The sequence below is a fragment of the Alosa pseudoharengus genome, unplaced genomic scaffold (genome assembly GCF_046254945.1).
Source record: "Alosa pseudoharengus isolate Yale_2024_CS ecotype anadromous, Long Island Sound unplaced genomic scaffold, YU_APseudo_1.1 YU_APseudo_1.1_scf_4, whole genome shotgun sequence".
In the NCBI taxonomy this organism is placed as follows: Eukaryota; Metazoa; Chordata; class Actinopteri; order Clupeiformes; family Clupeidae; genus Alosa; species Alosa pseudoharengus.
Window position 1 is genome coordinate 612,501 of NW_027468774.1, and position 12,915 is coordinate 625,415.

The 12,915-nt window shown below is 46.4% G+C and overlaps 1 protein-coding gene and 1 long non-coding RNA gene across 2 annotated transcripts in view; both read right to left on the minus strand.

The window, feature by feature from the left end:
• The window catches only part of LOC143102057 (disintegrin and metalloproteinase domain-containing protein 11-like), a 146,266-nt gene extending 141,312 nt beyond the window's left edge, over positions 1–4,954 (minus strand). Inside the window, exons 1-3 of the mRNA XM_076265422.1 lie at positions 4,897–4,954; positions 4,536–4,693; positions 2,356–2,435 (exon numbers count right to left, since the gene is read on the minus strand). Coding sequence (XP_076121537.1) covers positions 2,356–2,435; positions 4,536–4,693; positions 4,897–4,954 — 296 coding nt within the window. The remainder of the gene's footprint in view (positions 1–2,355; positions 2,436–4,535; positions 4,694–4,896) is intronic.
• Positions 4,955–10,281: 5,327 nt separating this feature from the next.
• The window catches only part of LOC143102366 (uncharacterized), a 44,996-nt gene continuing 42,362 nt past the window's right edge, over positions 10,282–12,915 (minus strand). Inside the window, exon 12 of the long non-coding RNA XR_012982580.1 lies at positions 10,282–11,703. This is a non-coding gene — a long non-coding RNA (uncharacterized LOC143102366). The remainder of the gene's footprint in view (positions 11,704–12,915) is intronic.

Consider the following 12,915-nt stretch of genomic DNA (forward strand, 5'->3'; position numbering starts at 1 on the left):
TTTAGCTACTTATTTATTTATTACTGTGCATATATTGTCTTGCTGTCTCTTGTCTTAGTTGTAGTTCATGTTCCATGTTTCATGTGTCTTGTTATGTGTCACCACTAGGGGAAGTGCAATTGAATTTCGTGGTCACTATGTGCAATGACAATAAAGGCATTCTAATTCTTCTAGGTGGGCCCTATGACCCCAAAGTATGCCTTGACTGGGCCTCAGGTCAAAGAGAAGTTTGAGAAAGGCTGATGTAGACAACAAAGCAGCAAGAAGGCGTCGTAGGATCATTTAAACAAGTTTTATGACAAGGTCGATGAGGATGGGAAAAATCATACATTTCTGTGCAAACTTTGCCCGCACTTCAGTCACATCCACAGCAAACCTGAAACGGCACATTGAACTGAAGCACCTGGCTTGCCTTTCAAGGTATGTGCAAGCCAATAAAAAATCAAAAGACTGTCAAGACAGATCCTCAACCCAAATTAATAACATATGAAAAAAAAATGAACTATGAACTAGTTCATTTTTGGAAAGTGTGAACTTAGTTCAAAATTTTGAATTATGAACTATGAACTGAACTAGTTCATTTTAAAATTTGTGAACTGAACTTTGAACTAGTTCACATAGAAAGTGAACTTTCCCAACACTGGTGAGAGTGTGTGTGTGAGTGTGTGTGCGTGTGTGTGCGTTGCTGCGTGTGTGTGTGTGTGTTATTATACCCCACATGCCTATACTGTGTAGGTACTGCGTCATATCGCACTTTTCTGCTTTTTTGCACTTCTGGTTACAGTTTTCGCCCATATTGCTCACACACTGAAACTGACCAGTGGTCTCCAACACGGTGCCCGCAGGGTGAAACTGACCAGTGATCTCCAACACGGTGCCCGCAGGGTGAAACTGACCGTAACGGTAATGTGTTTCTTTTTAATAAACTGCCTGTACACTTACAAAGTTCTCAATGCTTCGGTTTACATGTAGAGACCCTCATTATGCTACTATGTAAGTGTGGTGCTATTTTGAGCCTTGTTAGTGGTATAGAAATAGCGATTTCTTTCTACTGTACGTGTGCCCCGAAGGCTAGCGTTAAACGCTAATTAGCGGTTTGCAATAAAACTGGTCACATTCGACTAGCATGAAAATAAATCCCAGCGAATGGTCGAACTCGTACAAATGTGTTATTAACCCCTAGGTTAATTTTGCGCCGGAATTGTCCTTTAAAACCCCAAGCCCAACACCCGTGCACCAATCACCACCACCACATTTGCCCGCTACACTCCTGTAAGTCATTAAAAACAATCACCCAGCTAGGGAGCGGCCATCTTTGTGTTGCCCCAAAAGTGTCCCCCACGGAAGCTCAGTGCCAACCCATACTGTTCCCTCCCCACTTAGTCACCCTGTGACATGTGTGTAGAGTTTTGTTTATCTCCAAGTGCTATGTCTTATATGGCTGTGTGTTCCACATAATTAGACAAATTCTGCAAAAAGTGTGTAAGCAATAAATACTGAAAACGCTCCAAACAATAAATACTGAAAACGCTCCAAACAACTCCATTTCGTTGTCTCTGTACTTGTACTTTGCACAATGACAATAAAGTTGAATCTAATCTAATGTCATCTAAGTGTATGTGTGTGTGTGTAATGTAATGTAATGCCTTTATTTGTCCCCCAGTGGGGCAATTAGTTTTGCAGCAGTAAGAGCACACAAAATTACAAAAACTACATAAATACACATAATATAATAAATAACATGGTGCACATCATTGTCATAGGTCATAGGTCATAGGTCATAGGTGAGTAAACTACCTTTTCCCCCTGGCGTTTAGAAGGGAGACAGCAGAAGGAACAAAGGAGTATTTGAATCTATTTGTTTTAGCAAATGGGAGTCTGAGCAATGAACCTGATGGTAGAAACTGAAACTGTTGATGTATAGGATGAGAACAGTCAGACAAGATGGAGTTTGCTTCTTAAATAGCTGTTTGTTGTAGAGATCCTGTAAAGTTTCTTGTCCAAGCCCAATAATTTTGCTACTAACACTAACAACCTTGTTCAGCAGGTTCCTCTCCTTTACCCTCAAGGACTGAAACCAACAAATAAAGGAGAGCGTAATAACAGACTCAATAAAAGAGATAAAACATAGTCATCAGGGTGGATTCAACCTGGAATTTGAGAGGAGAGTTTTCGAAGACAAAAAGACGCTGCTGGCTTTTCTTATAGATTGTGTGTGTGTGTGTATGTGCGTGTGTATGTGTGGGTGTGTGTGTGTGTGTGTGTGTGTGTGTATGTGTGTGCATGTGTGTGTGTGCGTGTGAGTGTGTGCGTGTGTGTGTGTGGGTATGTGCGTGTGTGTGTGTTTGTTCTCACTGGTTGAGCTGCAGGTCCAGAATGAAAGTCGTACTGAAGGCCGTGATGCTGAAGGACGTCTGATGCAGATGCAGAGACTCCTGCAGAATAACAGCCCAGTTATAATGACACACACACATACACACACACTTACACACACACACCCCACACACCACACACCACACACCACACACACACACACCACACACACCACACACACATACACCCCACACACACACACACACCCCACACACACACACACACACACACACACACACACCACACACACACACCCCACACACACACACACACATACACCACACACACACCACACACACACACACACACATACACACACATACACACACACCACACACACACCCCACACACACACCCCACACACCCCACACACACACACACACCCACACACCCCACACACACACACACACACACACCACACACACACACACCACACACACACACACACACACACACACACACACACACACACACCACACACACACACACCACACACACACCCCACACACCACACACCACACACACACAACACACACACCCCACACACACACACACATACACACACACACACACCCCACACACACACACACCACACACACACACACACACACACACCACACACACACACACACCACACACACACACACACACACACACACATGTACGCACACACACATGCACATACACACACACAAACATACACACACACATGTACGCACACACACATGCACATACACACACACAAACATACACACACACACACAAGCACACACACAAACACACACACATACACACGCACACGCAAGCACACACAAAAGGCTGTTACTCTCTCAAAACACTTAAAACATGCAGCAAAAGCAATTCTTGCCTTCAAACAACACATCCTGTCATCAAATCAATGCGTGATTTCAATCAATCATTACACACTGGACAACAAAATGCAAAATATAGTTCTCAAAATGAGCATTTTTGCTATGTCTGTTCCATTTAAGACGTACAGTAAGCACCTAAACAAGACAAATTACCTTGAACTACAACTTGTCATTTTTCATGAAAATAGACCTACAGTAAACAACTTTTGTACTGTTTTCTTCACCAAATAGGCAATACAGTACAGTTTTTCTTGATTGCTTTGACCTGCTTAGTAAGGAAACTGGGATCCACTTGGTCTTCATGAACACTTTCTTTGCACAGCAGAAGTCATCTCTTGCGAATGTGTTCACACATTCATTGGGTTCAAACATTTCAATTGCGCAAAGGAGTTTCACACAGGTGTATCAGAGATTCAGACTTGTGCAAGGAATCTCTACCACCTGTGAAAAGATGTTTTCCTTTTGTTTAGCACAGGGAAAACAAGAGTTTGGGGACTTTGAATGACAACTCTGTTAACTGTTTTGCAAAAGAGTGTGAGAACTGTGTGAACCCAATGAAAATATGTGAACACCGCAAGAGATGACTTCTGCTGTGTAAAGAAAGTGTTTATGAAGACCAAGTGGATCCCAGTTTCCTTAGGCGGGTCAAAGCAATCGAGAAAAACTGTAATACCACTTGTATTGTTATAAACATTGGACAATAATCTCCACCATCATCAAACATGTTCTGAATGCCTTTTTAAAAATCCGATACCGCAGTCCACCTCACCGTGATCACAGAATTCATAGTTTACCCACCTCTTATTTTACCACTACATCCCTGCACACACATACACACACCTCTTATTTGACCACTACATCCCTGCACACACACACACCTCAAAACCTAAAGACATAAACGCCTCTGGATGTATCTTGTTGGTTTTCAATTCATCACATGATGACAAAATATTGGTATCTTTATTGGTAATAATGTCAACTACTGACATGCAGTTTATATTAAATATATCAGAAATATATTAAATAAATTTATCAGAAATATATTAAAAAAATTAAAGAACTCTGGAGTCCAAGAAAAAGTAAGACCAACATGACCCCCACAAAAGTACCCGCAGGTTCAGTGAAGAAGACTAATGCTCGCACATGACCATTACATAAGTGGACAACACACACACCTCGTCTAACTAGGCTACCATTGTGTCCAGCAGCTTTAACTGCGCGCATGGACCACGACTCAGTAAAAACCTTCAATTCTCCTGCTGTCTGCATGCGCGCCACGCCAAAACGTACCTGTGGTGCCACGAGCTCGTTCACACGCGTGTCCAATCGCTCGTGCGCTAACTCCTCATCTGAATCGATTTGGTTCAGGAGCCGTTTGGGTTCCGTTATCTCCACATCCTGGTCCTTCGAATGCTCCCAATCGGAAATATCCTTCCACGTCCCGTTAGCTTGAGGAGAAGTAGAGGCAAAGTTGTGTTCCAAAGAAGACAACGTTTATAAAGCATTATCTTAGTCTACTATATGGGCCGTAATGTCCTACTTGGTGTCCCAGAACTAGCATAACACGTGACGTTACTAACTGGCCTACCAAGAGAAATATCTTCCGCGCGCTTGTCTGATATCCTCCAGCTCGGGCCCGCCTCGCGCTTACCTGTGCAGGTGACTGAAGCAGAGAGCGCCGCGAGGAGTAGACAGCACGAGGAGAGCATCTTCGAAATGCTCACGCGTTATTGGAGAGTGCGCGGAGGCCACCGAACACAGTAGCCTACGGAAAAGTATCCGGTCCAGCCTCCAGAAATTGGCTTTGTACCAGAAAACTAACAACACGACTAAACCAAACAGTTGACGTGCCTAGTTCTGAAACTGCCGTTCATCTCGCTATTAAGATCAAAATCTAAAGCTAAAATAAGCACACAGTTCACAGACGCTAAGTTGTTGCTCTGTTTGGCATGCCAGGGTCTGTGTGTGTGTGTGTGTATGAAGGTGAATGCATTTGGTTTGCCATTGATCGCGGGCGGGGAGAAAGGTACAGAAAGAAATTTGAGCACAAGAGTAGTTGAGTTTCTCTCCAGAACGGGTAGAGCACGTGAGATGGAGCACACACACACATGGTTAGTACATCTCAGAGCCCAGTTCACAAAACAAACCCTTTTTCCTGTTCAGACCATGTCCTCTCACACATTTTATATACTTTATTTGATTCCACTTTACAAGTCAAGTTACATTAGGAATCAAATCTTCTGAATAATCCAGTAGATTAAAGCCGTTCAGCAATCTATCATGAGTTTACAGATTCAAGGGTATAGGAAGCATAGTCTCTTCCAAATAAACATGCTTCCTATAACTGCTGATATGGAACAGTACTTCACTAGCTGCTTGGCCTTAGTTCTATATAGTCCCCCAATGCAAAGTCCACGGACCGCCAACCTATGTACATGACCTAGGATACCAAACACTAACACAATGAGCTTGCATATCCTAGGTTCTCAATGGCAGAAATCAAAGGCTGGTATTTGAGAGTTTTTGTACAGTAGACCTATGAGTCCTCCATAAATAGGTCAAAAGCACATGACAGTTCAAATATTTGAACTTTTCTAGCATTCTGAGAAATGGAGATAATGATGGTTAGTACATCTCAGAGCCCAGTTCACAAAACAAACCCAGTTCCTGTTCAGAGCATGTCCTCACACACACACACACACACACACACACACACACACACACACACACACACACACACACTGAAAGGTGACTGGTGTCCTCCAGCTGCAGACAGAATGGAGAATTCCAGAAATAGTTGGCGCAGGAAGGGATCGGGTGGTGCTGCTGACATCAGCGGCCCTCGGGTGGAGATCGATCGGAGGAGACGGAGACCAGGAAAGGAGTACAAGAGGACGTCCTTCAACACACACACACACACACACACGGCCTTCTGCCTGGGTGCACACACACACACACACACACATGCCCTTCAGCCTGGGTGTACACACACACACACACATACGGCCTTCTGCCTGGGTGCACACACACAGGTCAGGTATAGTATAGTATAGTGTCGTATAGTCAGAGACTTTCTAATGAGACACAGCTTAGTTTGTAACGCCAATATGGCAGTTGTTTACACATATCCCGCCCCTTCCGCAGCAAAAATGTCAACATGTGAATACATCATGCCAATCTTGCCCATCATGGAGGTTAACTGTATAGATTAACTGTGTGGAGTTTGACTGTATGGAGGTGAAGTCTATGGAAGTTAACTGTAGAGATTAACTGTGTGGAGTTTGACTGTATGGAGGTGAAGTCTATGGAGGTTAACTGTCGCGATTAATTCTATGGAGCTGAACTGGATGGTGGTCAACTCTACAGTTAATCTCCATACAGTTCATCTCTACATTTTCCCTCTGAGATGAACTGTATGGAGATTAACTCTATGGTGGTTAACTGTAGAGATGAACTCTATGGTGGTTAACTGTAGAGATGAACTGTATGGAGATGAACTCTATGGTGGTTAACTGTAGAGATGAAGTCTATGGTGGTTAACTGTAGAGATGAGCTCTATGGTGGTTAACTGTAGGGAGATGAACTCTATGGTGGTTAACTGTATGGAGATGAACTCTATGGTGGTTAACTGTATGGAGATGGGGGAGAACTGTACAGACAACCTGCTCTGAGGAGCATCAGAAATCAGGGCCCGTCAGCATCATGGTTATAATGGGCCAGTAAGCATCGGATAGATAGATACTTTATTGATCCCCAAGGGGAGATTCAAGAATGCCAGCATCATGGTGTTTAATGATTAGAATGCAGCATCATAATGATTAGGATGCAGCATCAAGGTGTTTAATGATTAGAATGCAGCATCATGGTGTTTAATGATTAGAATGCAGCATCATAATGATTAGAATGCAGCATCATGGTTTTCAATGATCTTTTATTGTTCAGTCTGAAGAGAACAATGGGGAACACAAACACACAATAAAAAAAAAAATAAAAAAACGTCAGTGTGGGTGAGAACACAGCGGCAGCAACACCAAAAACTGCATAAAACCTCCTAAAAAATGAAATCATAATAATAATAATAACAATAATAATAATAAAAACATCAACGGAAACTGGCCAATGCATGATCCACAGTCACCATACAACTTCTGGAAGAAACAGTTCAACTACACACACACACACACACACCATTACACACACAAACCATTTAAACTGTTCACTCACACACACACACACCATTTAAACGTTTCACTCACTCACACACACACACACCATTTAAACGTTTCACTCACACACACACACACACCATTTAAACATTTCACTCACACACACACACCATTTAAACTTCTCACTCACACACACACACACACCATTTAAACAGTTCACACACACACACACCATTTAAACTGTTCACTCTCACACACACACACTCACACCATTTAAACTGTCCACTCTCACACACACACCATTTCAACTGTTCACTCTCTCACACACACACACAGAAACAGTTCCACTCCCTGGCACACAGCCAAGTCAGTCAATCATCTCTACACACACACACTTTAGCAGAGATGAAGCACTTAAGATAATTGTGTGTGTGTGTGATTCACCCAGCTCATTAAATACTCAGGTCTGTTCCAGAGCACAGAGAAACACACACACACACACACACACGGGAGGATTAGACAGATGGAGTGTGGTAGGATATCAAAAGATCCCTGCGCCCACACACACTCCGATAATATTTCACTTAACGGTTGTGTACGTACACACACACATACACACACACACACACACACACAGGCCTGAGCAGCAGTAATGCCTAATGAGGTAAACCCACACACACTGCAAGCAGCCTGGCACAATCTCCTACTCATGTCCTGTGTCCACACACACACACACACACACACACACACACACACAGCAGCAGTGGGCGTGGTTTGCTCTTAGGAGGGCGTGGCCAGTGTGTGTGTGCGGAACAGAGGCGGCTGTGGCAGTCTTGGAGGGGAGAGCAGCTCTCTGTGTGTGTGTGTGTGTGGATAGAGTGTGTGTGTGTGTGTGGATAGAGTGTGTGTGTGTGGATAGAGTGTGTGTGTGTGTGTGGATAGAGTGTGTGTGTGTGGATAGAGTGTGTGTGTGTGGATAGAGTGTGTGTGTGTGTGTGGATAGAGTGTGTGTGTGGATAGAGTGTCGATAGAGTGTGTGTGTGTGTGTGGATAGAGTGTGTGTGTGTGTGTGGATAGAGTGTGTGTGTGTGTGTGGATAGAGTGTGTGTGTGTGGATAGAGTGTGTGTGTGTGTGTGTGTGGATAGAGTGTGTGTGTGTGTGTGTGTGGATAGAGTGTGTGTGTGTGTGGATAGAGTGTGTGTGTGTGTGTGTGTGTGTGTGGATAGAGTGTGTGTGTGTGTGTGGATAGAGTGTGTGTGTGTGGTTAGCGTGTGTGTGTGTGAGGTGTGTGTGTGTGTGAGGTGTGTGTGTGTGTGAGGTGTGTGTGTGTGTGTGGATAGAGTGTGTGTGTGTGGATAGAGTGTGTGTGTGTGTCTGGTTAGCGTGTGTGAGCTGAGTGTGTGTGTGAGGTGGAGGTGTGTGTGTATGTGTGTGTGGTTAGCGTGTGGTGAGTGTGTGTGTGTGTGGTTAGCGTGTGGTGAGTGTGTGTGTGCTGAGTGTCTGTGTGAGGTGTGTGTGGTTAGCGTGTGGTGAGTGTGTGTGTGAGCTGAGTGTGTGAGCTGAGTGTGTGTGTGGTTAGCGTGTGGTGAGTGTGTGTGTGGATAGTGTGTGTGTGAGGTGTGTGTGGTAGCTGCTGTCCTGGTGTCCAGTGCAGCTCTGCAGCAGCAGGTCCAGCTGTGCTCGGTAGCGCCCCCCCGAGGCTGAGGCGGCCGGCGGTACTGCAGGAGCCAGACGCAGCAGCAGCCCAGCGTCCCACTCAGAGTCCGACGAGTCCGAACCCTCCCAGCACTCGTCCAGGCCGGAGGGGGTGTGTGAGTGTGTGTGCGTGTGTGTGTGTGCGTGTGTGTGTGAGTGTGTGTGCGTGTGTGTGTGTGCGTGTGTGTGTGCGTGTGCGTGTGTGTGGGGGTGCGGCGAGAGTGTGGGGGGGCTGTCGGGGCGCGGGTGAGCTTTGGTGGGCGTGTCGTACTGGAAGTAGGGGTAGAGCAGCGGAGGGCCCAGCTCCCACACACAGGAAGTGGTCATGGGCTCTTCCTGTAGATCTGGGGGCGGAGTCAGAGGGGGCGGATGTCCCCCAGAGGCGGTTCTGCAGCGTTTGGGGGCGGGCTTATCACATTCTGACAGGCTGCGTTTCCGTAGGTTGAAGTCACACTCTGGTTGGTATGGCAACAGCACTGGTGGCGAGAGACCACTCCCACTGCTCTTCACAACCCAATCACAGTCCAGCGTCTCTCCAGACACGCCCACTTCCAGTGTCCAAGCCTCATTCTCACGCCGCTGCTCCACCAATGGCAGCACTGCAGCAGGTGAGGGGGCGGGGCTGACTGCATCAGAGGGGAGGGGCATGTGGGAATGCGTAAGATCTGATTGGTAGGAGGGTGGTGCATGGGTGAGATCTGATTGGTAGGAGGGTGGTGCATGGGTGAGATCTGATTGGTAGGAGGGTGGTGCATGGGTGGGGCTCTGGGATGCACCGACGGCTGGAGTGGGGGGGTCAGGTGGAGTGGGGGGGTCTACTGACACAATGGGAGGGTCTGTGGCACTGTGTGTGTGTGTGGGGGTGTGTGTGTGTGTGTGTGTGTGGGGGTCTGTGGCACTGTGTGTGTGTGTGGGGGTGGGTGCGTGTGTGTGTGTGGGGGTGGGTGTGTGTGTGTGTGTGGGGGGGTCTGTGGCACTGTGTGTGTGTGTGGGGGTGGGTGCGTGTGTGTGTGGGGGGGTGGGTGTGTGTGTGTGTGTGGGGGTGGGTGTGTGTGTGTGTGTGGGGGTGGGTGTGTGTGTGTGTGGGGGTGGGTCTGTGGCACTATGTGTGTGTGTGGGGGTGTGTGTGTGTGTGTGTGGGGGGGTGGGTGTGTGTGTGTGTGTGGGGGTGGGTGTGTGTGTGTGTGGGGGAGGGTCTGTGGCACTGTGTGTGTGTGTGGGGGTGGGTGCGTCTGTGTGTGTGGGGGTGGGTGTGTGTGTGGGGGTGGGTGTGCGTGTGGGTGTCATGTCTGTTTGGGGTGTGTGTGTGTCTGTGTGTGTATGTGTCATGTCAGGTTTGGGTGTGTGTGTGTCTGTGTGTGTATGTGACTGCATGTCAAGGCTGTGAGTTTGTGTGTGAGTGTGTGCCAGCTTCTTTGGGTTGTGTGTGTGTGTGTCTGTCAGCATCTCTATGCTGTGTGTGTGTTGAGGTGTGTGTGTGAGTGTGTGTGTGTCTGTCAGCATCTCTATGCTGTGTGTGTGTTGAGGTGTGTGTGTGAGTGTGTGTGTGTCTGCCATCATCTCTATGCTGTGTGTGTGTTGAGGTGTGTGTGTGAGTGTGTGTGTGTCTGCCAGCATCTCTATGCTGTGTGTGTGTTGAGGTGTGTGTGTGAGTGTGTGTGTGTCTGCCAGCATCTCTATGCTGTGTGTGTGTTGAGGTGTGTGTGTGAGTGTGTCTGTGACGATCCCTGGGCTGTGTGTGAGTGTGTGTGACACCATCTCTGAGCTATGTGTGAGCTGAAGTGTGTGTGAGAGGGTTTCTGGGTCATGCGTGTGATGGGGTGTGTGTGTGAATGTGTGATGGGGTGTGTGTGTGAATGTGTGATGGGGTGTGTGAGTGAGTGCCTGCACCCCAGGACTGTGTGGGTGAGTGTGTGCCTCCTGGTTTGTGAGGCTGTGTGTGGGTTGGAGTGTGTGTGTGTGTGTCTCCAGGTTGGTGTGGCTGTGTGTGGGTTGGAGTGTGTGTGTGGGTGTGTGTGTCTCCAGGTTGGTGTGGCTGTGTGTGGGTGTGTGTGTGTGTGGGAGAGTGTGTGTGGGTGTGTGTGTGTGTATCTGTGGCTCCAGGCTGGTGTGGCTGTGTGTGTGTTGGAGAGTGTGTGTGGGTGTGTGTGCCTCCTGGTTTGTGAGGCTGTGTGTGTGTTGGAGAGTGTGTGTGTGTGTGTGTGCCTCCTGGTTTGTGTTAGGGCTGTGTGTGTGTTGGAGAGTGTGTGTGGGTGTGTGTGCCTCCTGGTTTGTGTTAGGGCTGTGTGTGTGTTGGAGAGTGTGTGTGTGTGTGTGTATCTGTGGCTCCAGGCTGGTGGGGCTGTGTGTGTGTTGGAGAGTGTGTGTGTGTGGGAGAGTGTGTGTGTGTGTGCGTATCTGTGGCTCCAGGGTGGTGGGGCTGTGTGTGTGTTGGGGAGTGTGTGTGGGTGTGTGTTTGTGTATCTGCGGCTCCAGGCTGGTGGGGCTGTGTGTGTGTTGGAGAGTGTGTGTGGGTGTGTGTGTGTGTATCTGTGGCTCCAGGCTGGTGGGGCTGTGTGTCTTTAGCTCAGGGGTCAAGAGAGACTCGGGTGAAGACCTGCAGAGGAAAGAAACACACACACACACACACACACACACACACACACACACACACACACACACACACACACACACACACACACACACACACACACACACACACACACACCCAATATTATAACACACACACACACGCACCCCAATATTACTATACACATTATAACACACACACACACACCCCAAGCCATAAAAAAAAAAAATTCTTGGGTTCCGGTTTCCGACCGACCCTGTCAATTTATGTGCGACCCAAATTTATTTTATGAGCTTGGGGAAGAAATAACACTAAATATATTAAATAAATCCACAAATAAAAGGCGAACTATAATTACATTAATTACCCCTTGTGTTGTGTATAGGGATGAGCGTATTCTCTCTTTTACAAAGTAGCCTATGCTCAGCTGTTCACGAAGACGATTGTTTTCGTCACTTACCAAGGCACTCGCAATTTTGTCCAAACACCGCAACTTTTTCGCAAATTTGACCAATCATCGTAGTTTCACCGTGAAATTTCACCTACCACAACAGTCCCTCGCGCAGAATATTGAGCCAGATGGCACACTTACTTCTGCACCTTCTGCATATGACACCAAAGACTGCCCTAACGTGTTCGTTCCTCTACAGTTTTGACGACAATAAATAGAAGGCTAACGTTAATGATCTGCTTACTTGCATCTCTCAACCTGGTGTTGCTAACCTACCTAGGCTATGAAAGTAAGTTAATTAAGGCCTACTTGGTTTACTGATTTTTGAGTAGGCTATGCAACCCATTGGCAAACGTTTACCTGGATATGTCCTTTTAGCTTATGTCATGTTTGCTAGCTTGTGGGCTTAGTTTGAGTAGTGCTACCAAAATCATAGAAATTAATAAAATTGCAAGACATTTACCTCTTCTATGATCCAATAATGATTTCATTCGAGTTGTTTTTTTTAACATTTATTTTAACTAATGACATAGAAGACATTCCCAATTGCATCCACATATCGTAATGCACTATGCAAAAAGTGATTTACACTCGTAGCCGAACACAGTGAGATGCAAGCCTTCCAATCCACTCAGAAATGTAATTAGGCTACTCTCACGTCCTTAAAGGGGCAGGCAGTCAATTAGACGTACACCACCAATGTAATGACATTAAACAGAAGTGTAGTCAAACAGTTTACATCAATATGAAATTACTAGATACTTACTTGGCTATTAGTAATTATGCAG